The sequence below is a fragment of the Mauremys mutica genome, chromosome 2, assembly GCF_020497125.1.
Source record: "Mauremys mutica isolate MM-2020 ecotype Southern chromosome 2, ASM2049712v1, whole genome shotgun sequence".
Lineage (NCBI taxonomy): Eukaryota > Metazoa > Chordata > Testudines > Geoemydidae > Mauremys > Mauremys mutica.
The window spans coordinates 206,493,544-206,519,175 of record NC_059073.1 but is presented as its reverse complement, the minus strand read 5'-3'; the positions used below and the strand labels follow the sequence as shown (position 1 = coordinate 206,519,175).

The following is a 25,632-nucleotide window of genomic DNA, read 5'->3' as shown; positions in this document are numbered from 1 at the left end:
TTATGCTCAAATAAATTTGTTAGTCTCTAAGGTGCCACAAGTACTCCTGTTCTTTTTGCGGATACAGACTAACAGCTGCTACTCTAGGACCTAAATAGTGCACTCACCATTGTAGAGTGAAAATTCTTAGTGCATAAGGTCCAGAAAAAAAGAACTTCATTTAAACATAAAATAGATGATAATATAAATACCAAAGGAAGCAAGCTTTAGATTTTTTTTCAAGTTTTAGATTTTTCTGACTTGTATGGATACTTATCTGAAATATATATTTAGTATCCAAGGTCATGTCTCTCTATTCATGTTAACTTTGATTCACAGTAAATAAAAATAAATATTAAAATAAGTAAGTCAACCTACTTTAAATCCACAGAGAAGTGTAAGTCTCAGTTATAGTTTTCTTCAGGCTGTCTTACTGCCTAAAAGAGGTGCTGTCTGCTAAAAGAGAGAGAGAGAGAACACACTGTTTTCCTGTACTGGCTGCTTGCGAACAGCTGCTAAGGTTCCAGAATAGTTGTGGGGAAACCTGTACAGTCAAAGACCTTAAACATACTAAGCCAGTATGCCCAATAATGCCACCCAGTCTTGATCAGAAAGATGCCTTTTGTTCTGTGGCTCAACTCCCATTAATCCATGGGTTGATGCCTGTCCCACAGGTAGGAGGAAGCATGTCTCAAACTCCCAACTACTGCTGGGTTGAGACACCATCTGCAGATGATGGCCATTTGTATATTTATTGCCAGGATCACACTATTTGTGGCTTGTTACAGGGGGAAAGGGAATCAATGTGCACCCAGACAAATTAAAGGAAAAACTCACTAGAATTATGGAAAGCACTAACCTTAAATATATAATTACCATGCCACAAACAAAATTTTGGCCATGTGTGGGAAGGAGAGGTATTCCTTCACATGGATGGGTTTTTAAAACTGTTCTGACTGCCTGACTAGGGCAATTCTCCAGTCAGCTAAAGGCTATGTGGCATCGCACCCGTTCTTCAACAGTGAGCACCAGCAAGGACCAAATTGATTGAATTGCAAAAATGACCTTCTGCAATCATTAAGATTGTAGCTAGTCATTCTTACCGCCCCTGAAACTGATCTAACCAACCAGTATAAGATTGAATCATCCAAGTATGGTAAATGCCTTGTTATGTCTTCTCTTTAAATATTTATCTGAATAAAAATGTTATGGGGACTTTTATCGAAGTGAAATTCTCCATGAACTGATTTAAAAAAATTTTTTTTAGATAGATAGATATAGGCATTAGATGTCCTCAGATTCTCTTGTTTGTTTGTTTCTGTTTGCTTTTCTCTCTGACTGAAGCTGTCATTTTAATTTTCCCTTCATCCCCCTCCCCACAGGTGTTGTTTTATATTTCTCCAGTAAATAGACTGGTGGGAGCACTAATGACTGTCTTATCTCTCTTTCCTGGTAAGGAAAAGCAGGTTTCAGCTATTTCTTTCTTGTGTAATTTCTGTTCATAACTGAAATTGACAGTGATATATTTGGGCGGGGGGGGGACTTATGTGACACAGGGGTTGTGTTGGTATGTTGCCAGAATATAATAGCCACAATGAATTCACACACACAGCTGCGTAATATTTTTATGAAGCACACATGCACGCAACCTGATAACACTTGATATTTGAGTGCTCCTTACCTTAGTAATAAGAAACTAAGTCTATTTTATCTCTGTGGGCTGCATATTGGTTCTGTGTTCCTGCCAAATGTTTATTGAACTTTAAATAACACTTGCCAAAGCGGAATGTCAGTGCTGATCCATTTGTGTCGAAGTCATAGGCGCTAACTCCATGGGTGCTCTGGGCTGGAGCACCCATGGGAAAAAATGGTGGGTGCTGAGCACCCACCAGCAGCCCCCTCCCACCCAATCAGTTTCTCTCCCTCTTCCCAGCTCCTCCTGCCCACCACAATCAGCTGTTCCGCGGCGTGCAGGAGGCGCTGGAGTGGTGGGAGAGGGGGTGGAACGAGGCAGAACAGGGGCGGGAAGAGGCAGGGAGGGGGTGGGGCCTGAGGACATTAGAAAGTCAGTGCCTCTGGCAGAGGTGGACTGGATTTTTAAAGTGGCAATGAAAATGCATGACACTTTTGATATACTAAAAAGCATTTTCTACTTTGCCATTATCAAAAATCACTGAAATCTTTGGTGAGATGATATTGTGTATGTGTTTGTCCTCCAGGTATGATTGAACATGGTCTTACTGACAGTTCACAGTACAGACCAAGAAAGAGTGTATCAGAGGATACTGGCCTGCGGGAAGTTACTCCCCCTTTAGATGATTATGTTTCTGTGTCTGCTGCTGACATTTCAAATACAAACTCAGGAATGGGTGAGGAAGGCAGGAAGCTATCAGGAAACCATGTCCAGGAGGCTCAGAAAACAGATGTGCCTTTATCCCATTCTGAAAAGAATTGCAATGGATCACAGTCCTCCAATGGCACTGGACAACATTTGAAACCTCCTTCACGCACTTCTCCAGAGTCTTCTGAAAGCGACTGGGAGACCTTGGATCCTAGTATTTTGGAGGATACTAACTTGAAAGAAGAACATGAAAATATGACATCAGAACAGACTGAAATCCTTTCAAAGGAATGCACAAAGTCAGAAAGCCCACCAATTACTGTGCAACCTCAGGCTAAAACAGGACATGTGGTTCTTGTTCCAGGACTGATATCAGGGTTGGAGGAGGACCAGTATGGCATGCCATTGGCTATTTTTACTAAGGTAAACATTTTGATAATTATACTTAGTAAATATTTACCAACACTTTCAAGCCCAAGTTTTCAAAAGTGACTTCAAAAGCAATTTTAGTTGCCCAACTTAAAGCCTATTTAAAGTATTGCTCAGTATTCAAGTGCAGACTCTGACAAGAGACTTTATTTTTGTATAATAAAAAAACCCCACTTTCCTGGATGTATTTTCCACCCCACATGCATATGCACTACTTCCCAGGATCTATGACTGTTCAGTTTATTTTTCTAAGTCATGTTGTTAACAGGCAATGACTTGCAGACACTCCTTGATCAACTAGCTGCAGACACTAACAGCTTGCCCTAGATGGGCCCTCCGTGTATTGTTTCTGTTTTACTTCTGAATAACTTAGAAATCTTAATTTATTTAGTAACTTCTTAATTAATAGAAAGGATTGTTGTGTAAGTACACGTGTTTCTAATGTAATTATAAAATTTGATAAAACAGAGATGCGGGAAGTACTTATTTAGGGTGTGTTACTATGTATCCCATCCATTTAGGCTTTTCCTAAAGTTCTCTTTGCTGTAATATCTAAGCACTTGGTAGACAGATCTGCAAGATAAGGTCCCTAGTGGACATCATGGAGTTTTTCATTCTTTCTATCTTTGATAAGGAGGCATTACTTGAGGAATATCTGTGTTAAAAAAAAAAAATAATTTCAGCCCATTTGTTTCATGTAGGAGAGTTGTGTTTATTCTGGCTTTAAAGTAGTCCTCTTATTTGCATTGCAGGTTACCCTCTATTGGGGATACCTTGCTTTGCTTGCAGCAATGAGCTGACTAACGAGGCAAACATGACTCAGCAAATTAAAAATTAAACACACTTACACCTAGCATCGATTTTACTCGTACTACAACTGGAAATAAGTAAAGCTAAGTTTTTTGTCACAGATATTTTTAGTAAGTCATGGACAGGTCACGGGAAATGAAAGAAAATTCACATCAGCCCATGACCTGTCCCTGACCTTCACTGAAAATATCCCAGACAAAAGGGATAGGTGGGTTCAGCACCCACTGCTGCTGGGGCTCCCGGATCCCGCACTGATGCGGTGTGTGGGAGTGCCAAAGTCCCCCTGCCCCTGGGACTGGGCTGCTGCAGGGTCCCCTTATCTGGGAAGCTGGTAGCTGCAGGATACCCCTGCCGCTAGCCCTGGCTGCAGCTGCGGTTGGGCACCTCTGGAGAGTCCCCGCTGCCGGCCGTGGCTGGGCAGCACTGGGGGCTGAGTGCTGCAAAGGCGGGGCTGGCTGGGAGATCCAGCCCAGGGCAGAAAATGTCACAGAGGTCAATGGAAGTCATGGATTCCGTGACCTAATCATAGCCTTAGAAATAAGTTATAGAGAAAGTGTTTGTGTGAGACACACATCATATTTGTGCACTTGAAACGAAACAAAACTAACAGCTGGCAGTGCTGAATCATAGCACAGTGACTTGCTGCAGCAAAAGACCCTAGAAGGCTGGTCTCTGGACTCTTGATGGGGTGTCTCATCTTTTACAGAGTGATCAGGCAGCAAAGTTGCATCTGACGAAGTGGGTATTCACCCACGAAAGCTCATGCTCCAATACGTCTGTTAGTCTATAAGGTGCCACAGGGCTCTTTGTTGCTTTTTACAGATCCGGACTAACAGGGCTACCCCTCTGAAGCTTACACACAGCTCTTCTTCAGGTCTGGGAAACTTACTTAGAGGGCAGGTTTACATTTAAAAGGTTGCATCGGCGCAGCTGCACTGCTATATCGCTTTAATGAAGATGTTGTATGCCAACTACAAAGAGTTCTCCCGTCAGCGTAGTTAATCCACCTCCCTGAGAGGCGGTAGCTATGTTGATGGGAGAAGCTCCCCTACCAACATAATGCTGTCTACACTGGGGGTAAGCAGTATAACTATGCCACTCGGGGAGATGGATTTTTCACACCCCTGGTTGATGTAGTTATACCAATGTAAGTCTGTAGTGTAGACCAGACCAGAGTGTCACAGCTAAATACAAGATGGAACAGATTGTTTAGCATAAGTAGTTAACACATATTTCAAGAGACCGTGAAGAGGCCCATTAACACCCTTCCAGTCATTGGGAGGAAAGGAAGGGAGTGGGGGAAAGCAGATGTGGAGGGATTCATAGAATCATAGAATATCAGGGTTGGAAGGGACCTCAGGAGGTCATCTAGTCTAACCCCCTGCTCAAAGCAGGACCAAGCCCCAACTAAATCATCCCAGCCAGGGCTTTGTCAAGCCTGACCTTAAAAACCTGTAAGGAAGGAGATTCCACCACCTCCCTAGATAACCCATTCCAGTGCTTCACCACCCTTCTAGTGAAAAAGTTTTTCCTAATATCCAACCTAAACCTTCCCCACTGCAACTTCAGACCATTACTCCTTGTTCTGTCATTTGGTATCACTGAGAACAGTCTAGATCCATCCTCTTTGGAACCCCCTTTCAGGTAGTTGAAAGCAACTATCAAATCCCCCCTCATCCTTCTCTTCTGCAGACTAAACAATCCCAGTTCCCTCAGCCTCTCCTCATAAGTCATGTGTTCCAGCCCCCTAATCATTTTTGTTGTCCTCTGCTGGACTCTTTCCAGTTTTTCCACATCCTTCTTGTAGTGTGGAGCCCAAAACTGGACATATTACTCCAGATGAGGCCTCACCAATGTCGAATAGAGGGGAATGATTATGTCCCTCGATCTGCTGGCAGTGCCCCTAGTTATACAGCCCAAAATGCCGTTAGCCTTCTTGGCAACAAGGGCACACTGTTGACTCATATCCAGCTTCTCATCCACTGTAACCCCTAGTCTGCAGAACTGCTGCCTAGCCATTTGGTCCCTGGTCTGTAGCAGTGCATGGGGTTCTTCCGTCCTAAGTGCAGGACTCTGCACTTGTCTTTGTTGAACCTCATCAGATTTCTTTTGGCCCAATCCTCTAATTTGTCTAGGTCCCTCTGTATCTTATCCCTACCCTCCAGCGTATCTACCACCCCTCCCAGTTTAGTGTCATCGGCAAACTTGCTGGGGGTGCAGTCCATACCATCCTCCAGATCATTAGTGAAGATATTGAACAAAACCAGCCCCAGGATTGATCCTTGGGGTGCTCCTCTTGATACTGGCTGCCAACTAGACATGGAGCCATTGATAAATCCAGTGTCTCTATTCAGTCCTTAATTTTTAGTGTCTAGCAAAGTTATGAATTTAAGCACCTAGGCTTGTCTTTTAAAGTGTTGTGCAGGTTACCTTTGAGGATGAGGACTGAGAGGTCAGATACAAAGTGATTGCTTTGTGAAAAGAGTTCACCAACAGGTGATGTGGTGTTTTTTTATTTTATTTTCCTGTGTGAGTTTATTTGACAGCTTAGTAATTGTCTGGTTTCACCCACATCATTATTGTTGTTGGGGCACTGGAGGAGGTACACCACATGTTGTGAAAAGGGGGTGTTGATCATTCTAGCAGTGAAGATAAATCTCATAGACTATCAGGGTTGGAAGGGACCTGAGGAGGTCATCTAGTCCAACCCCCTGCTCAAAGCAGGCCCAATCCCCAGACAGATTTTTGCCCAGATCTCTAAATGGTCCCCTCAAGGATTGAACTCACAATGCTGGATTTAGCAGGCCAATGCTCAAACCACTGAGCTATCCCCCTCCCCACCCTGCCTGAATAACTTTGAGCATCTTTCTCTGCTGCTTCTGCTCACTCTTGTCCAGCAACAACTTAAACACTGATGATTTGGGGCAGCTTTACTTGCCTGGCAAAGCTCTGAGCAGAAGTAGTACTGGAATCATCTATCTATAGATTCAGCAATCTCAATCATTTTATTTTTGAAAGGTTTTGTTCACAACCATAAGAGTTAGGAATTTTTAAATGGGACCTAAAATTCTGCAGAAATTTACAACTTGCACCTATTAACTCACCAAGGAAATCTTTGCTCTCACCACTCACAAGTGGATTTTTCAAATTCTGACATAGCCAGCCGTCAATTCCTTACCAGAGACAGCATACCCTGGGCGATGGAGTCCAATCCTACAGTCCTTATAAGATCATAGTGCTCCTTAAAATGATTACCTAATGAGAACTGCAAGATCAGACCTTTGAAAATACAAAGGCAGGAGAAAAGTTTCAAAAGGGGCTCAATATTGTTTTATATCACAACATCTGTATATTTGAAAGCAGAGAGGCGCTACAAAGGGAAATGATAGTGTAAAAGCAGCCTCCCCCACCCCCACCCCCATCTAGACCAAAGCAATGGAATCCTCAGTACATTCTGTGCCCATGGATGAGTTTCAGCAGTCAGAGAAAGGAGAGACGCATGCTGCAGAATGACTGTTCCCCAATCTCAATTTACCTTTGCTTCACCAGTGAAACTGAAAGAAAAATTAGGGCCTCAAGTCTTTCACACTAATCTACTGAAGAGCTCATCCCTTTGCAGGGGGTGGGGATGAGATGGGAGAGAGGGGACAGACTGGAGGGTGGAAACAATTTAAGCTTTAGCCAGTTCTTCATGAAGATAAGAGGAGAGACAAGAGAAGGTGGCTTCCCAAAGAGGAATACATATAGGAAGCTGTGTCTTTAATGACAGTAGGCTTAGCACTACAGAAATGAATATTACAGAGTACAAGCTCACTACTATGAAGATTTAAAATGGTGTTAAGAAGCTAAGCCAATTTAAATCATAGTGTAAAATTCTGTTATTCTTACAGAAAACATAGTCTAATAGCATACAGTATATATGACTGACATACAGAATCCTAATCTTATTTAGTATTTAGGCCATTTCTATTGAGCTATTTTCAGAACCCTGATATCACACTAACATGTCCTCAAATTTTGCACACATTGGACTTCATCATGAATGAAACAATAAACCAGGTAATAAGTTTTTCAAACATTCATTTACAATTGTCATATTCACGGCATATTTATTTAGCACTAACCATCTATGTCAAAAAGTTAATTATGAAAAACCATTTAAATCAAGTTATTGTCATCACCTTTAATTTCCATACTAGTATACTTTTATTTAAATACAGCAAGCCATATTTACCCCAGTACAACTCTACTGCTTTCTGTGAAGTTTATACTAGAAATTAATTTGATCCATCATGTTTTATAATACATTACGTACGCATTTTCTCAGGTCTGTTCTTAAGATTTACACTTTATGTCCCCCTTGATCATATTGAAGGATAGAACATATAGCAAAGAATAAAATTAACTCACCTTGGTTTGCTAGTCTGACATCATTAAATTAGATACATCATCAAGACCATAATCAACTGGCAGTTTCACACCAGGAAACACAGAAAGCTTGGCATGGTGAATAATCAGAGCTAGGGGATATGAGGTGGGGGAGGAAGGGACTCAAAAGACTGCTTTGCTCTTGCATTATTTACCAGTTGCTAAGTACAGACTAAAATCAAGTGTTAAGGCATTTATCAGATAGAAAATACCTGTTTATATTTCCAGTACATCTGTATTCTTTCCCTCATAATTTGATTCTAATTATGATTATTTCATTTTAATATCCTGCATTTCATACTTTGGATTATTTCTCTATTTTATTCAATTAAAATTCTGGAATGAAGCATGCTTGTTGGCAAACAGAAAGAAAAAAGTAGACTTGGCACAGGATGATAATTTACAACTATACTCTACACCTGTGGAAAAAAAATTACCGTATTTTGTACATACAAAAAGTTAGATCAAAGATGGGCTTGTTTATTTTAAAAAGTATACAGATTAGATATTGTATGTTGTTAAAAATTTTTTTTATACAAATCAACTGATTTTAGGACTTTGGAAATCTTTCTTACAACAGATATAGTGTTTACACAGACCATCAGGACACAAATGTTTCAACAAACCACATTTCAATTTCATACACTCATCACTGTGTCTATCAGACCATTGTGATGAATGCATGGAAGTAAACTCTATAGAACTTTCAATTAATTTCTGATTCACATAAATTCATCAATATTTTACACTCAAAGAAAATAAGATATCTGAAATCTCTCAGTGCAGCCAGAGACCAACCAAATCACCCCCAAATAAATGACAAACGCATTTCTTTCTTTTCATATCAACAATGATAAAGGGTATGCTTTGCCCCACCCCCACCCCATTTTATATTTTAGTTCCTAGACCAAAAAAAAAGTGTTATGAGAATGACATAGGTTATGACTAACTCACTATAGACAGATGTAGATTAGTAATGTATTGAATCACTCCCACTAGAATCAAGGTAATTCTACGACCACTGTAGTAGCCTACTTAGGCCTTGTCTACACTGTAGGTTTTGCATCAGTTGTTCTGCAGGGTCTGGTGCTGCTTTGAGTTGGTGCGTCCTGGTCTGTGAGCAGTTTGCTTCTGATGGTCGGAAAAGGGGGAGGTTGTTTTAAGGCCAGAAGAAGAGGGTTCAGGAAAGATTTCTTCCAGCCTGGAGTCCCCTTTAAGTATGGGTTGTAATTGTTTGATACTCTGTATAGCTTCCCGTCAGGGAGCGGCAGGTGATAACTAGGGATGTGTGGTCAGAGAGATGGTTTTATTTCTGTATTGAAGCATGTTCTCTCAGAGTATTTGGGTGGCCTGTTCCATGATTCAATCTACTTCTCTGGTGGAATATCATTGTTCTGTGAAGGTGATTTTGAGTGTGTTAAGGTGTATATCCCAGACTTTCACTTTGGAGCATATTCTGTGGTATCTGAGTGCCTGGCTGTAGAGAACAGATTGCTTGGGGCGTGTGCCGGGTGTTTACTGGATCTATGAAGGGAGATATGGTGATCCGTGGGTTTCTTGTATATACTTGTAAGGGTTCCATTGTTGAAGCTGATTGTGGTGTCCAGGAAGTTGATACTGGTATAAGAGCATTCTAGAGAGAGTTTAATGGACAGGTTGTGATTGTTGACGTTGTGGTAGAAATCTGAGGGAGTTTTCATTGTCTGTCTGGAGGATAAAAATATTATTGATATATCTCAGGTATATCATTGGTTTAATGATAGACAAATGATATACCTGAGATACAATCAATGATATTTTAATCCTCTGGACAGATGATTGAATAAAATGGTAAAAGACCAAAATACCACATCACCTGTGGGTGAACACTTTTCATAAAGCAATCCCTCTATATCTGATCTATCAATCCTCATCCTCAAAGGAAACCTGTACAAACCTTCAAAAGACACTGGATTTATGGCTTATTACAACAATCTATAACCTACTAACAACCCCCTGCCAACTGCTTTCCTCCCTTTCCTTTCCTGAAAAGTCATGTTAACTTCAGCCCAATTAGAAATACCAGTTTAAAGGGGGAAAGCAGTGGGTTTTTTTTCATTTGGTAAAAGGACAAAATCCATTAGTGGGGGTGGGGAGGAATCTTGAAGATTTTAAGATGGGTTTTAAAATGGAGAATTAAACAATTTAAATTTAGCTGACAATATGGTTTTCAATGTTTACCTTCCACCCTACAAAGGCACGATCTCATTCAAGTTTAGCTAATGAAATCAAAGCAGAGGACTAGAAATTTCAGATATACCAATTTCTAGTGATGAGCACCCTTCAATAACTTCTAGATTGTCTACTCTCAGTAAACAATTTAATTCAACATGAAACTGAATTCCATTTTAGATCTGGCAATTTTTAAATCAAGAATGGATGTTTTTCTAAAAGATATACTCTAATTCAAGGAAATGTTATGACCTGTGTTATATAGGAAGTCAGACTAGATTGATCACAGTGGTCCCTTCTGGCCTTATAATCAGCGAAGCTATTTTGATAGGATTGTTTACAAGTTTGTTTTCTTGTTTTTGTTTGTTTGTTCCATACTATGGAAAGAAAGTTTAGTCCTCAGACCAAATTTGGATGAATGAGATTGTACCAAAAGGTCATGAACTGGTTTTATTGACCATGTGGTAATGTATTTCCTAGTATAAAAGCACAAACTACAAAGGAAAAACAGGTTATGGATTTTTGTTACTAATTTTAGTGTCAGCTATATAAGGTCAGATGCTCATCTCATTTACACCAGTGTAAATCAGAAGCTATCATAGTTGCATGGTGAGTTTGGAATCAGGCCCTCTTTATTTTAAATGGCAAAGCATTTCTAAAATGGTACAGCTTGTCTGGTTGTTAAAATTACATGACAATTAAATATTGCATTGTCAACTTCCTTAATATTATTTTTCCAGAAACTTAATACTCCAGGTTGGTGACTCTCTAACATAGGACTCTTATTCTTTGACAAAGGCTGTTTTAGTTGTTGGTATTTTTCATCTGGATAGCGATCTTTCTGTTTAATCTAGAAAAAAAAGTAGTAGTTTTATTCCTTTCTTCCATATGTTTCAAATTGCCATGTGCTGCATGCTGATGTACATTCACTCTTGTTGTTTTGTCCAATATGCCTGTAGTCCTTCTGTTAGTGTTAGTGAATGAACTGCACAATGCTTTATGTAACTGAACAGTTGGAATTGAGTTAGCGTTTCAAAGGGTACATTAATTCTATCTTAAAATTAAAATTATAATGCTTCCAGCTGTATCACTAGAACGTGGGTGTAACCTACATCAAAGACTTAAACTTTTTTTTAAATAGCAAATTTTCCTGGAAAGCACTAGTATAATTAGTATCACAAGGACACAGTGGTTAAAAAGCAGAGCATAGTCTTTTTCTCCTGCTGCTTTTTTTTTTTTTAAGCAGGCATGCACATGCTCACAAAAAGTTATCCCTGGAGCCTGAAAGTCTGTCCCTGAAAAACATGGATAGCAACAGTGCTCGAGTGTCTAACTGTCCTGGCAGTGTACCTGAGTCCTGCTGGAAGAGACTATATTGTGGAAGAGAGGATAGTCTACCTGTCCGTTCAGTTCTTGTCCTCTTTACTGTGCATGCCAAGGACATGAGAACTGGATTGAGACCACCAAACTCATTTCACATTTGTCAACTCTGTTACCATCTGAAGCTCTTTGGGCTGGATTTCAACCAGTCAACTAAGGCCTTGGGTACACTTGCGAGTTACAGTGCAATAAAGCCTCCCAGAGCGCTGTACTTCGCTCCCCGTCCACACAGGCAAGGCATGTACAGCGCTGTCTCTCCACGGCTACAGCGCTGCTGGTACTCCACCTCCCCGAGAGGAATAACAGCTGTTGCATATTGGCTGAGACGCTGCTGCTTCAGTGTAAACTGGGAGTAACATTATTACACACTGATTGACCTCCAGAAACGCCCCATAATCCTTTTAACTGAAGCTCCCTCTCTTGTTTTGTTGTGAACTCCGGAGGAGGAAGTGCCCTTTCAAAGCTCCGTTTCGGGGCCTGCTTTATCAAAAAAACAAACACAGCTACTATTTGCTTTGAATGAGCGAGAGGCAGGCAGTGGGGGCTCCGTTTGGAGTGCTGACAGCTAATGTTTGCTTGAAGAGAGAGGCGGGGGGGGCGAGGGGCGGGGGGTTGGGGTCCATTTTGGCGAGCGGCTGTTTATCTGGTCTATGAGAAAAAAAGAAACAGCTGCTGTTTGCTTTCAGTGAGTGAAAGGGGCAGGGGTGGGAGGAGGGTCTGAACTTACAAGACAGCCTGCTGACACACTCTCAGCACTCTAAAAACCCACTCTCTCTCCCCCCACACTCCCTGTCTCACCCCACCCCACCCCACCCCCCATTTGAAAAGCACATTGCAGCCACTTGAATGCTGGGATAGCTGCCCATAATGCACTGCTCCCAATGCAGCTGCAAATGTGGCCATGACAGTGTGCTGGCAGCTGGCATTGTGGACAGATTGCAGCACTTTCCCTACTCAGCTGTACGAAGGCGGGTTTAACTCACAGTGCTATACATCTGCAAGTGTAGCCACATCCTAAGAGTGAAAGCCGCCATAAGCCATTACCAAATATACTCCATTTCTGTGAAACCTGGTTTCTTATGTTTGCTTAATGTAGCAAAGCAACATCAGACTCCAGTGGCAGTGTGGCTAGGAACATGGTGCAGAGCAATAATCAGGCTTGTTCTCTCTTTGTGGTGGTGGTCTTGTTTTTGTTTAGCTCTAGGTAGGACTGTGGAGATGGGTAAGTACAGTAAGATGAGTTTTGGGGTGTTTTTCCCTTCCCCTTATCTTACTAATCATTTAACATTTCCATTATCTTAGGGTTACCTTTGCTTGCCATACATGGCACTGCAACAGCATCACCTCCTCTCTGATGTAACAGTCCGTGGCTTTGTTGCGGGAGCCACCAACATCCTGTTCCGGCAGCAGAAGCATCTAAGTGATGCAATTGTAGAAGTATGAATTCTCTTCTTAAAAACTTCTTAAACTTTAAAAAAAAAAAAGGGTTGCATTATGAACGTGTTTAAGTCAAAATAAGAGCCTTTGTTTACTAATGAAGTTGTTAAATACATTATTATTTTTATTATTATTTGTATCGGTACCTAGGAGTTCCAGTCATGGACCAAAACTCCACTGTCCTAGGCTCTGTACAAACACATAACAGAAAGATAGTTCCTGCTCCAATCAACTTACCTGTACACTTTCTATTAAAAGAGCTTTTGTTAAAAGAAAATGTATACAAAAATATTTCTAAGCTTCCAGTTAGGTTCACTGAAATTTTCTGTACTTTGTTTTAAGTGGACAACCGAACAAGTTTTCGTGATGTGTTTTCAGTTAACTATCTATGTCCTATGCTATGGGCTTGTCTATCAAAGGAAATTGACCGAATCAACTGTGTCTCCACACAAAGAGCTATTCTGGAATAGCTATAGTGCTGTAAATTGACATCCTATCTTATTCCAGAACAACTTCACTGTGGAGACAAGCCCTTAAATACAATAGAGATGGAAAAGTCTCACACCAATAGTGCTAGAATTCTGTATACTTGCATTTATATAAGTTATTAAGTTGGAAAACCTTAACTTTTGTTCACATTCAAAAATATTAATAAGTTTTTGGTGTAATACGTTATATCCAGTGTTTACACTTCATAGAATATTATTTAGTCATGGCTTATTTTTCTCTTAGTGAACTTTCATGGCTGCCTAATAATATCTTAAAAATAAATGTTTATAACTGAGAAACAGACGTAGTTATGGTAACACTAATATGCTCTTCCTCATATTTATTTACTTTATATTTAAGCGTCAATAAAAAAAATGCCCAAACAGAAAGCTGTAGATGCCCTAAGAATTAAGTTTACAATTTCATAATGATGATCACCCAACAACATTAAATAATTACACCTCTACCCCGATATAACGCTGTCCTCAGGAGCCAAAAAACCTTATTGTGTTATAGGTGAAATTGTGTTATATCAAACTTGCTTTGATCCGCCGGAGTGTGCAGCCCTGCCCCCCCCCCCCGAGCGCTGCTTTACTGCGTTATATCCAATTCATGCTATATCAGGCCGTGTTATATCTGGGTAGAGGTGTATATGCAGGTAGCAAATTAACTCAGCCAGCCAATAAATCAAAGTCTTAAGAAAGAATCTCTAGGAACATACCCTATAGGAACGTACCCAAAATCCTGACAAAGAGCTTCTGCAGCTTTTGCCAGGAAATTCATCAAGTTCAGGCTACTTCAGACCATCATCTCATATTCTGAGAACAGTTGAAGCATAATTTGGTCATCAATTTCTCCTTAACTTTGGTTGTGGTTGTAGGTGGGGATGAATTATTCATTTGACAAAAAATATTACAGGTTATGTATGCTGAAGGTTTTATTTAGACTGTTTTTTCCCCTTGGGATTATTTCAATCAGATAGAGGAAGCCCTTGTCCAAATCCATGATCCAGAACTCAGGAAGATCCTGAACCTCACAACTGCTGACCTGAGATTTGCAGACTACTTGGTGAAGCATGTAACTGAGAACAGGGATGATGTTTTCCTCGATGGCACTGGCTGGGAGGGAGGAGACGAGTGGATCAGGGCTCAGTTTGGTGCCTATCTTCATGCATTGCTTGCTGCTGTGCTGCAGCCAGGTAAATTCTGGTAACCTCTTTAGGGGCTGAGGTGAGGATGGGCAGGGGAGGCTGAATGCATAGTAAACAATTGCCCCATTGCATTTTCAGCTTGGCTCATACTCATCCTTTATCTCAGTTGAAAAAATTCTTTTTTTTATCCCTTGACCATCTTCATTAATTTCTTGATTTATTCTATGTTGTTAACTCTCAATGATTTAGAGATTATATTCCCCTTTTGTTATCTTCTCTTGGGTATCTGTGTTAATTTCCATTACCCTCTCCTCATAAATAGAAATGTATACATGCAGACATCCTGCTAATTTAGGGTCTCTTTGTGAACTTTAGCTGTTCCCAATTGTTTATGCAGAATTTAAACAGCTAACTCTCTAAATGTTTAGGAAAAGTTCTGTTTGCTCAGTATTAACCCTTTTAATTGCCCTCCCCTTCATAATTATTCTCAGTTGACTGCCTGTCAACCAATTCTGTGTCCACTCTATCATATTCCTGAGCAAATACTGTATCAAGCTTCACTTCAAACATAGATATATTAAGTCAGGGGTAGGCAACCTATGGCACGCGTGCGGAAGGCGGCACGCAAGCTGATTTTCAGTGGCACTCACACTGCCCGGGTCCTGGCCACTGGTCCGGGGTGCTCTGCATTTTAATTAAATTTTAAATGAAGCTTCTTAAATGTTTTTAAAACCTTAATTACTTTACATACAACAATAGTTTAGTTATATATTATACTCTTATAGAAAGAGACCTTCTAAAAACATTAAAATGTACTACTGGCACGTGAAACCTTAAATCAGAGTGAATAAATGAAGACTCGGCACACCACTTCTGAAAGATTGCTGACCCCTGTATTAAGTCTTCTGTGTTCTCTGTATCTGCCAGCTTTGTACTTTTATTTAAGATGACTAACTGTTTGTGGCATAACATGCTTTTCATGAACCCCATGATAGATTTTACTTTTCCCTTCTGAATATTCGAGATAGATTTTCTGTATTTGTAAATATATTGTTAAAGGGACATTAACATAACACACCTGAAGTGTGTGATGGTTGTTCATTAATTCACACTTTAGTAACTCTCAGCTTCACCCTCAAATTGAATTTGCAGTTTAATGTAGTACAGTAAACAGGGTTCTGCTGTTCGGGCAAGATCCGTGCAGGTAATGTCATGTTCTTTGACTTGTTCCCTGCTGTTGGATAATGCTTTGCCTCAGAGCTAGGCCACTTACCTTCACTTTCAGATTCTCATATGGTGGCACAGTGCAGTTTGCGTTCATTATATGGGGATGTTTAACAGCTTGATACCAAAAAAGCAAAATACAGTTTTATTCATATTAGTGATATTTAAAAAAAAATTGTATCTAAACTCAGTGTTCTTTTAAATGAATTTCTTGGTTGTCTGAACTCCATTTTCCTTTCCTTAACTCTCTGTGTTGGATAGTGGCATTTCTTAAACCCAAAATAACGAGCTTGTTGCTTTGCTAATGTTTATGGAACTGGAACCCCATGTTCTCTGATTGACAAGAATCAAGGACATTTCTGTTTTCTTTCAAAACCTCCCTTTCATTTCTTCTTTTACATCCTCAGTGCATTGCCACAGGTCCACTCACCTTCTGTCTTTTATTCATCAGACAATGAAAAGATATTGTCAGACTTCGGAACAGCCTTTGTAGCAACTTGGAAAAATACACACAACTACAGAGTGTGGAACAGCAACAAGCATCCTGCTCTTGCAGAGGTAAATTCTAGGTAAGAAACCAAGTTCAGAAATAAGTGGGGGGGAATAAAGATTTTATTGTGCTGTTCTTGTATGGAATCAGAGAGCTTTTGTGTGGGATGTTACAAGGTTCTCTTTCATTGCTCCTCCCTACAGCATATATGAGGCAACTCTGGGAAACTTTGAGATATTCAGGACTGAAAAGGTTCTGGAAGTACCTCCTTTTCTTCAGACCAGGGTGGTGCAGTCTCTTTCATTACTAGTACCTGACTGAGATTTCGGGGCATAGATGAGAAGAAGCTTGCTAAAGCTCTGCCTAAAGGCAGAAGTGAAGCTGGTAGGAAGTCTCTGAATAACTTTTTGTGAGAGTTGGCTGTCCTCCTTAGTGGGGAGGGTAAGTGTGTGGAGGATTCATCCACCTTTCCTTAGAGGTTTACAGTCTGCTGGTTCCTGTGGATTTTTGATTGCATCTATATTTCCAGGGAGCAGTAGTGGCCAGGATCATCATTTGACAGCAGTGTTGTTGGTTCAGAGGTTGCATTCTTTCCTTTCCTTTTTAAATGTAGACTTTGCCTTAGTTTTTATGCCTTTTGAGTTCAGTTTATGGCTTTTTTTTTTTTTAATCTATGAAGCCTTACATGGCTACTTGAGACATCACTTCTCTCATTATGCCTCATCTTGTCAGCAGGAGGAGTGTCTCAGCTGTCAGTTTTTATGAGGTTTGAAAAGAAGATGAAACATGTCTAGTTTGTAAATGGATGGCAGATTACAGGTGATTCGTCAAAATCCTATAACTGAACCACAACTGGGACATGTATAACTAGATATTTTCTTTGTTGCAGTGGAGGACAACGAGCAAATAAAACCATGCTGTTTTTTCATTATGGAAAAAATGACAAAATTAAAACACTATATTTTTTTCCCCTGCCAGCCACCCATTCCAGGGCCAATATTCTGTATCAGATGTAAAGTTAAGATTGTCACAGTAAGTATATAATACTTTGATATTTTATTGACTGTTGCTAAACTGAGAATATGTAGATAAATCAAGATTCTTCTAAAGATATGGGAATTGACCCGCTTCATGAAATTAGATGCTGCAGTCTTTCTAAACTAGCAACATCTAAGGATGGGCAATGTCCCTGAGATAGTGAAAAATATTGCCAGTGCACGACTGTCTTTTCGTGTGTGTACAGTGCCTAGCACAGTAGGTCCTTGATCCTTGTATTGGGGCAACACAGGTAATAATAAATTGATGGATATAAATATTGTTAGAGCTGCATTTTCCATAGTGCGATATCTCCTCTTGCTAACCCACTTATTAATGTTCACTTGTGAATATTTTAATCTAAAACTTTTTAAACATTTCAAGTACAATGATTTTTTTTTCTGGTATATATGTTTTCTTTTTTTAAACTCTGGGCCAGATCCTCTGCATAGTTCCACTGATTTTTAAGTCAGCAGAGGATCTGGCCCTTTAAATCCAATTTGATGCTACTGAAAATAATGATAAAATTGATGCTTTGGGGTTCAGTATTTGTGTCCTGATTCAACTTTTTCAATTTAATAATAGAAATATATTTTTCCATAACCGTCAGCTTTGAAAACTCAGCCTGGATTCTAGAATCAAGCTGGGTTCATTCCTGTTCTTGCATCCATCAACAGTAAAGGTTCTTCAAGCCTAATTCTGCCCTCAGTTACACCTGTGCAACCCTGTTATCGTCAGTGGAGTTTTATAGGTATAAATTCAATCTTGCAGTTGCAAGTTAACTATAAATTCTGATGCATGAGCGTCAATAGATAAAGCTCTGTTGGTCCTTGAGTGCTTTTACAGTAGAATCTCAGAATTACAAACACCAGAGTTACAAACTGACCGATCAATCACACACCTCGTTTGGAACCAGACGTGTGCAATTAGGCAGCAGCAGAGACCAAAAAAAAAAAAAGGCAAATACAGTGCAGTACTGTATTAAATGTAAACTATTAAAATAAATAAATAAAGGGAGTGTTGTGAACAACTTCCATTCCCAAAGTATTCATAACTCTGAGGTTCTACTGTATGTGTATAAAGTAATAAAACTTACTTTTAAACATAAGAATGGCTATATGGGGTCAGACTGATGGTCCATCTAGCCCAGTATCCTGTCTCTGACAGTGGCCAGTGCTAGATGCTTCAGAGGAAATGGACAGAACAGGGCAATTTTGAGTGATCCATCCTCTGTTGTCCAGTTCCAACTTCCACCACTTGGACCCAGCCTTCACAACATCTCATGGCAACAATTCCACAGGTTGACCATGATTTGTCTGAAGAAGTACCGTATATACGCGTTCATTAGCCCGTTCGTTTATAAGCCGACCCCCTAAGATGGTTAGGTAAAAATAGCAAAAACTGTATGACCCTTTCATAAGCCGACCCTATATTTCAGGGGTTGGCAAACTTTGGCTCCTGGCCCGTTAGGGTAAGCCTCTAGAGGGCCTGGATGTTTTGTTTACCTGGAGCGTTCACAAGCACGGAGCCCCTCAGCTCCAAATGGCACGCCACTTCCCGCAGCTCCCATTGGCTAGAAACGGCAAACTGCGGACACTGGGAGCTGAGGGACTCCGTCCCTGCAGACGCTCCAAGAGGTCCATTGGTAAAAATGCATGAAGAGATCAAATTACACAGTAGCAGACTGACACTAGTGCTATAGTACTATCATTCATTGTATTTTTCTGATTGGCTTGTAAGGCATAGCATTTTGTGAAATGCATGGGTCAAATATCATGCAGATCTGCAGCACTGCTCTTTCAGTATTCCTTTCAAGCCAATCTAGTCCACTAAACAAAGTCCACTAAACAAAGGCTGCAATATTGACATCAATAAATGGGTCAGCAAACTTTGGCTCCCGGCCTGTCAGGATAAGCTGCTGGTGGGACGTTTTGTTTGCTTAGAGCGTCTGCAAGCTCCTTGGCTCCCTGTGGCCGCAGTTCGCCATTCCCAGCCAAGCCACTTCCCGCAGCTCCCATTGGCTGGGAACGGTGAACCGTGGCCACAGAGAGCAAAGGGGCTCCATGCCTGCAGACGCTCCAGGTAAACAAAATTACAATGTATTAGATATTCAATTCAATGATTCCATAGAGTTTTTAAATCATCAAATTTTGGTGTAGACCCATTTATAAGCCGACCCCCGCTCTTTGAGGCGTCACTTTTTAATAAAAAATATTCGGCTTATGAACGAGTATATACAGTAATTCCTTTTGTTTGTTTAAACATTTTGCCTATTAATTTCATCAGGTGACCCCTAATTCTTGAGTTATGTGAAGGAGTAAATAAAACTTCCCTATTCACTTTCTCCATAGCATTCATGATTTTGTAGATTTCTATCATATTCCCCTAGAGTGACCAGATGTCCTGATTTTATAGGGACAGTCCCAATTTTGGGGGCTTTTTCTTATATAGACACCTATTACCCCTCCATCCCCTGTCTCGATTTTTCACACGTGCCCTCTGGTCACCCTATATCCCCCCCTTCATAATCTCTTTGCTAAAATGAACAGTCCCAGTCTTCTTAATTTCTCCTCGTATGGAAGATGTTCCATGACCCTAATCATTTTTGTTGCCTTTCCCTGTAACTGTTCCAATTCTAATATATCATTTTTGATATGGGGCGACCAGAACTGAACATAGTATTTGAAGTGTGGGTATACGATGGATTTATATAGTGACATTATGATATTTTTGTCATCTTATCTATCCCTTTCCTAATGGTTCCTAATGTTGTTAGCTCTTTTTGACTGCTTCTGCACATTGAGTTGGATGTTTTCAGGGAACTATCCATGAGGATTCCAAGATCTCTTTCTTGAGTGGTAACAGCTAATTTAGACCCATCATTTTGTATGTATAGTTGGGATTATTTTTTCTAGCGTGCACTACTTTGCACAAATCAAGTTTGAATGTAATCTGCCATTTTTTCACCCAGTCACGCAGTTTAGAGAGATCCCTTTGTAACTTTTTGTTCTCGTTTTTGGACCTCACTGTTCACTCCCTTTTCCAGATCATTTATGAATATGCTTAACGTCTCACATCCCAGTACAAATCTGTGGGGAAACCCTGCTGTTTATCTTGCTCCATTGTGAAAACCTGACCATTTATTCCTACCCTTTGTTTCCTATCTTTTAATCAGTTACTCTCCAGGAGAGGACCCTCCCTCTTATCCCCTGACTGCTTAGGTTGCTTAAGAGCCCTTTGTGGGGGACATTGTCAAAGGTGATGTCTACACTGTAACATAAACCCAGGGTTCCAACTCAGGCTCAAACCTAATCCCCCTTCCGTCTATACACATATTGGACCCAGGACCCTTGAGGGGGTCCAAGCTTGAATCAACCTTGTACCATGGGTTCAAGCCCTATTGCTTTGCAGTATAGATGCAGCCCCACTGGACTCGTGCCCTGAGAGTTCGCCAAGAGTATCCCACAGGCCAACGTCCTTTGTTCTCTGGACAGTCAAGTTTGATGGACAGTCAAGTTTTCCCACTCTGCGCCACAAACAAAGGGCTAGAGCAGCTACATTTTGGTGCAAAGAAGTCTGGGATATGTGTGGTTGGGCTTGGGCCCACATAATACCATGTAGATGCTGGAGCCCCAGGCTGGAACCCAGAGTTCAAAAATTCATAACTTGGGGTTACAAATGAGCATAGATGCTCAAGCCCTAAGTTAACAAACCCAGGATCTGCTAACTAAGTTCTACTAACCTTGGGCTTACATTGCGATGTAGACATATGCTGAAAGCCCAAGTATATTATATATTGACCTTTTCCACATCCTTGTCCACATGCTTGTTGATTCCTCAAAGAATTCTAATAGATTGGTGAGGGATGATTTCCTTGTACAAAAGCAGTGTTGACTCTTCCCCAAAATATTATGTTTATCTATATGTCTGATGATTTTGTTCTTTATTATAGTTCCATCCAGTTTGCTTGGTACTGCAGTTAGGCTTACCCAACCTATAATTGCCAGGATTATCTTCGGAGCCTTTTTAAAAAATAGACGTTACATTAGTTCTCCTCCAGTCACCTGGTACAGAGGCTGATTTAGGTGATGGGTTACATAACACTGTTAGAAGTTCTGCAGTTTCATATCTGAGTGCCTTCAGAACTCTTGGGAGAATACCATCCGGTCTTGGTGACTTATTACTGTTTATCTTTATCAGTTTGTTTCACAACCTTCTGTAGTGATACCTCAGTCTGGGACAGTTCCTCAGATTTGTCACCTAAAAAAAGACGGTTACTCACCGTTGTAACTGTTGTTCTTCAAGATGTGTTGCTCCTATCCATTCCATGTAGGTGTGCGCGCCGCGCATGCACGGCTCTTCGGAACATTTTTAGCCTAGCAACACCGGCGGGCCGGCTGGGCGCCCCCTGGAGTGGCGCCGCTATAGCGCTAGTTATATACCCCAGCCGGCCCGTCCGCTCCTCAGTTCCTTCTTGCCGGCTACTCCGACAGTGGGGAAGGAGGGCGGGTCTGGAATGGATAGGAGCAACACATCTCGAAGAACAACAGTTACAACGGTGAGTAACCGTCTTTTCTTCTTCGAGTGATTGCTCCTATGCATTCCATGTAGGTGACTCCCAAGCCTTACCTAGGCGGTGGGGTCGGAGTGAGACGTGGCAGAGTGCAAGACTGCGGAGCCGAAGGCTGCATCGTCTCTGGATTGCTGCACCAACGCGTAGTGGGAAGCGAAGGTGTGGACAGAAGACCAGGTGGCCGCTCTACAGATGTCCTGAATGGGGATGTGGGCCAGGAAGGCTGCAGATGAGGCGTGCGCTCTCGTAGAGTGAGCGGTAAGACGGTCAGCTGGCACCCCAGCCAGCTCATAGCAAGTTTTGATGCATGCGGTGATCCATGAGGATATCCTCTGAGAGGAGACCGGCTTGCCTTTCATACGTTCCGCAACCGCTATGAACAGTTGTGGCGATTGCCGGAAGGATTTTGTCCGATGTATGTAGAACGCAAGGGCCCGTCGGACATCTAGGGTGTGCAGCTGTTGATCCCGACCCGAGGCATGAGGTTTCGGGAAAAAAACGGGAAGGAAAATGTCCTGATTTACATGGAAGGCTGACACCACCTTAGGGAGGAAGGCCGGGTGAGGCCGAAGCTGGACCTTGTCCGCATGAAAGACGGTGTACGGAGGACCGGCCGTTAGGGCCTGGAGCTCGGAAACTCGCCTTGCTGAGGTTATTGCGACGAGAAATGCCGTTTTCCACGACAGGTGGAGCAGGGAACACGTAGCCATGGGCTCGAAGGGGGGCCCCATGAGCCTGCCCAAGACCAGATTCAGGTCCCAGGGTGGAGTCGGGGCCCGCACTGGTGGGAACAAACGCTCAAGACCCTTGAGGAAGCGAGAGACCGTAGGATCAGAGAAGATGGATCGGTGACCGACGGGTGGCCTGAAGGCCGATATCGCTGCCAGGTGCACCCTTAACGATGAGAGCACAAGACCTTGCTCTTTAAGTGACCAGAGGTAGTCCAGTATCGTTGGGATAGGGACGACGAATGGATTCAGATCTCTCTGATCGCACCATATGGCGAATCGCTTCCATTTGGAGAGGTAGGTCGAGCGAGTGGAGGGCTTTCTGCTCTCCAGCAGGACCCGCTGAACCGCCGCCGAACAGGTCCGCTCCGCGTGGGTTAACCACTCAGGTACCAGGCTGTCAGATGGAGGGACTGCAGGTCCGGATGGCGGAGCCTGCCGAGGTCCTGTGTTATCAGGTCCGGCCATAAGGGCAGAGGGATGGGATCTCGTACCGATAGCTCGAGCAGCAGAGTGTACCAGTGCTGTCTCGGCCAGGCCGGAGCGACGAGTATGAGGCGGGCTCTGTCCCTCCGAAGCTTGAGAAGCACCCGATGTACGAGCGGGAACGGAGGGAAGGCATACATTAGGTGATCCGTCCAGGGGTAGAGGAAGGCGTCCGACAGGGAGCCCGTGGCGCGACCCTGGAACGAGCAGAACTGGTGGCATTTCCTGTTCTCCCTGGAGGCGAACAGGTCTATCCGGGGAAACCCCCACCTCCGGAAAAGCGTGTGAACCACATCTGGGCGGAGGGACCACTCGTGGGACAGGAACGACCTGCTCAGGCGGTCGGCCAGCGTGTTCTGCACCCCTGGAAGATAGGACGCCACCAGGTGAATGGAGTGGGCTATACAGAAGTCCCACAGTAGCATCGCCTCCGTGCACAGCGGGGAAGATCGGGCTCCACCCTGCTTGTTGACATAAAACATCGCCGTTGTGTTGTCTGTCAACACCGCGATGCAACGCCCCTGGAGAGTGGGGCAAAAAGCTTGACAGGCGAGGCGAATGGCTCGGAGCTCTCTGACATTGATATGGAGGGAGAGCTCTCGGGGCGACCAGAGGCCTTGGGTGTGCAGGTCGGCTAGGTGCGCTCCCCACCCCAGCTCTGACGCATCCGTGGTCAGAGTGGCGGATGGTTGAAAGGGGCGGAAAGAGACTCCGGCACACACGACTGCTGGGTCCAGCCACCAAGTGAGCGAAGCGAGTGCTGGCTTCGTGGGCGTGACCACCATATCGATGGAGTCGCGGTGGGGCCGGTACACTGACGCGAGCCAAATTTGAAATGGGCGAAGGTGCAACCTCGCGTACTGGGTGACGAACGTACACGACGCCATGTGGCCTAGACGGCGGAGGCAGGAACGTACCGTTGTCCGTGGGAAAGCTTGTAGGTCTCGAACTAGAGAGACCAGAGACTGATGCCGAGGTTGGGGCAGGCAGGCCCTGGCCAAATTGGAATCCAGGACCGCTCCGATGAATTCCACTCTTTGCGAGGGGGTCAACATCGACTTCTCGGCATTGATCATGAGCCCTAGACGTTGAAACAGGGCTAGGACCGTGGCCATGTGGGACGCCACCAGTTGGCGGGATGGTCCTCGGATTAGCCAGTCGTCGAGATAGGGGTAGACATGTATCCGACGACGGCGGATGGCCGCGGCCACCACTGCCATGCACTTGGTGAATACCCTCGGTGCTGTAGAGAGGCCGAAGGGCAGCACTGCGAACTGGTAGTGTGTATTGTTGACAACGAAGCGCAGGTAGCGCCGATGAGGAGGGTAAATGGCGACATGAAAATACGCGTCCTTCATGTCGAGGGCGGCAAACCAGTCTCCCGGATCCAGGGAGGGAATGATAGTCCCCAGGGTCACCATGCGAAACTTGAGCTTGACCAGGTATTTGTTGAGCTCTCGGAGGTCTAGTATGGGTCGTAGGCCTCCCTTCGCCTTGGGGATTAAGAAATATCGGGAGTAAAATCCCCTGCCTCGCATGTCGCTCGGCACCTCCTCTATAGCACCCAATCTCAGTAGAGACTCGACCTCTTGTAGGAGGACTTGCTCGTGAGAGGGGTCCCTGAAGAGGGACGGGGTGGGTGGGTGGGAGGGAGGGGGCGAAACAAACTGGAGATGGTAACCAGACTCTACCGTGCGTAGCACCCAGTTGTCTGATGTAATCTGGGACCACGCTGGGAGGAAGTGGGAAAGACGATTGAAAAAGAACGGGGAAGGATCCGGAGGAGAGACTGATGGGCCGTCCTCGGGCGTCCCATCAAAACGCCTGCTTGGGGCCTTGGAAGGCGCCTGGGATTGGGTACGGCGATTGCCCGATGGGCGACGTCGATTCAGTCTGCCCTTGCGTGTATTGTCCGGTCGAGACCTGGACTGGTTGAATGGCCGAAAAGGCTGCTGCCTGAAAGGCCTCCGTTGTGTCGCAGGCGTATGCATGCCTAGCGTACGGATGGCAATGCGCCCATCCTTAAGGGTCTGTATCCTGGAGTCCGTTTTCTCCGAGAATAAGCCCTTCGTATCAAAAGGCAAGTCTTGCAGAGTATACTGGACCTCTGGCGGCAAGGTGGACGATTGCAGCCAGGAGATCCTTCTCATTGTCACCCCTGATGCTAAGGTCCTGGCTCCGGAGTCTGCAGAGTCCAGTGAGCCCTGAATAGAGGACCTGGTAGCTTTCTTGCCCTCTTCCAGCAAAGCTGAGAACTCTTGCCTGGAGGATGTTGGAACCAACTCTGTAAATTTAGAGAGGGCTACGAAGTTATCGTAAGCATAGCGGGCCAGAAGAACCAACTGGTTCGCTATGCGTAATTGGAGGCCGCCAGCCGAATATATCTTCCGGCCCAACAGGTCCATCCTGCGCGCGTCTTTAGATTTAGGAGCAGGCGCAGGT

General features: G+C 43.2%; 1 protein-coding gene across 1 annotated transcript in view; it reads left to right on the top strand.

Annotated features, from left to right (window-relative positions):
* Positions 1-25,632, top strand: part of AVL9 (AVL9 cell migration associated) — a 78,709-nt gene that overhangs the window by 44,871 nt on the left and 8,206 nt on the right. The window contains exons 9-14 of the mRNA XM_045006161.1: positions 1,362-1,431; positions 2,199-2,743; positions 12,881-13,015; positions 14,483-14,702; positions 16,330-16,447; positions 17,347-17,400. Of these exons, the coding sequence (XP_044862096.1) occupies positions 1,362-1,431; positions 2,199-2,743; positions 12,881-13,015; positions 14,483-14,702; positions 16,330-16,447; positions 17,347-17,400 (1,142 nt within the window). The remainder of the gene's footprint in view (positions 1-1,361; positions 1,432-2,198; positions 2,744-12,880; positions 13,016-14,482; positions 14,703-16,329; positions 16,448-17,346; positions 17,401-25,632) is intronic.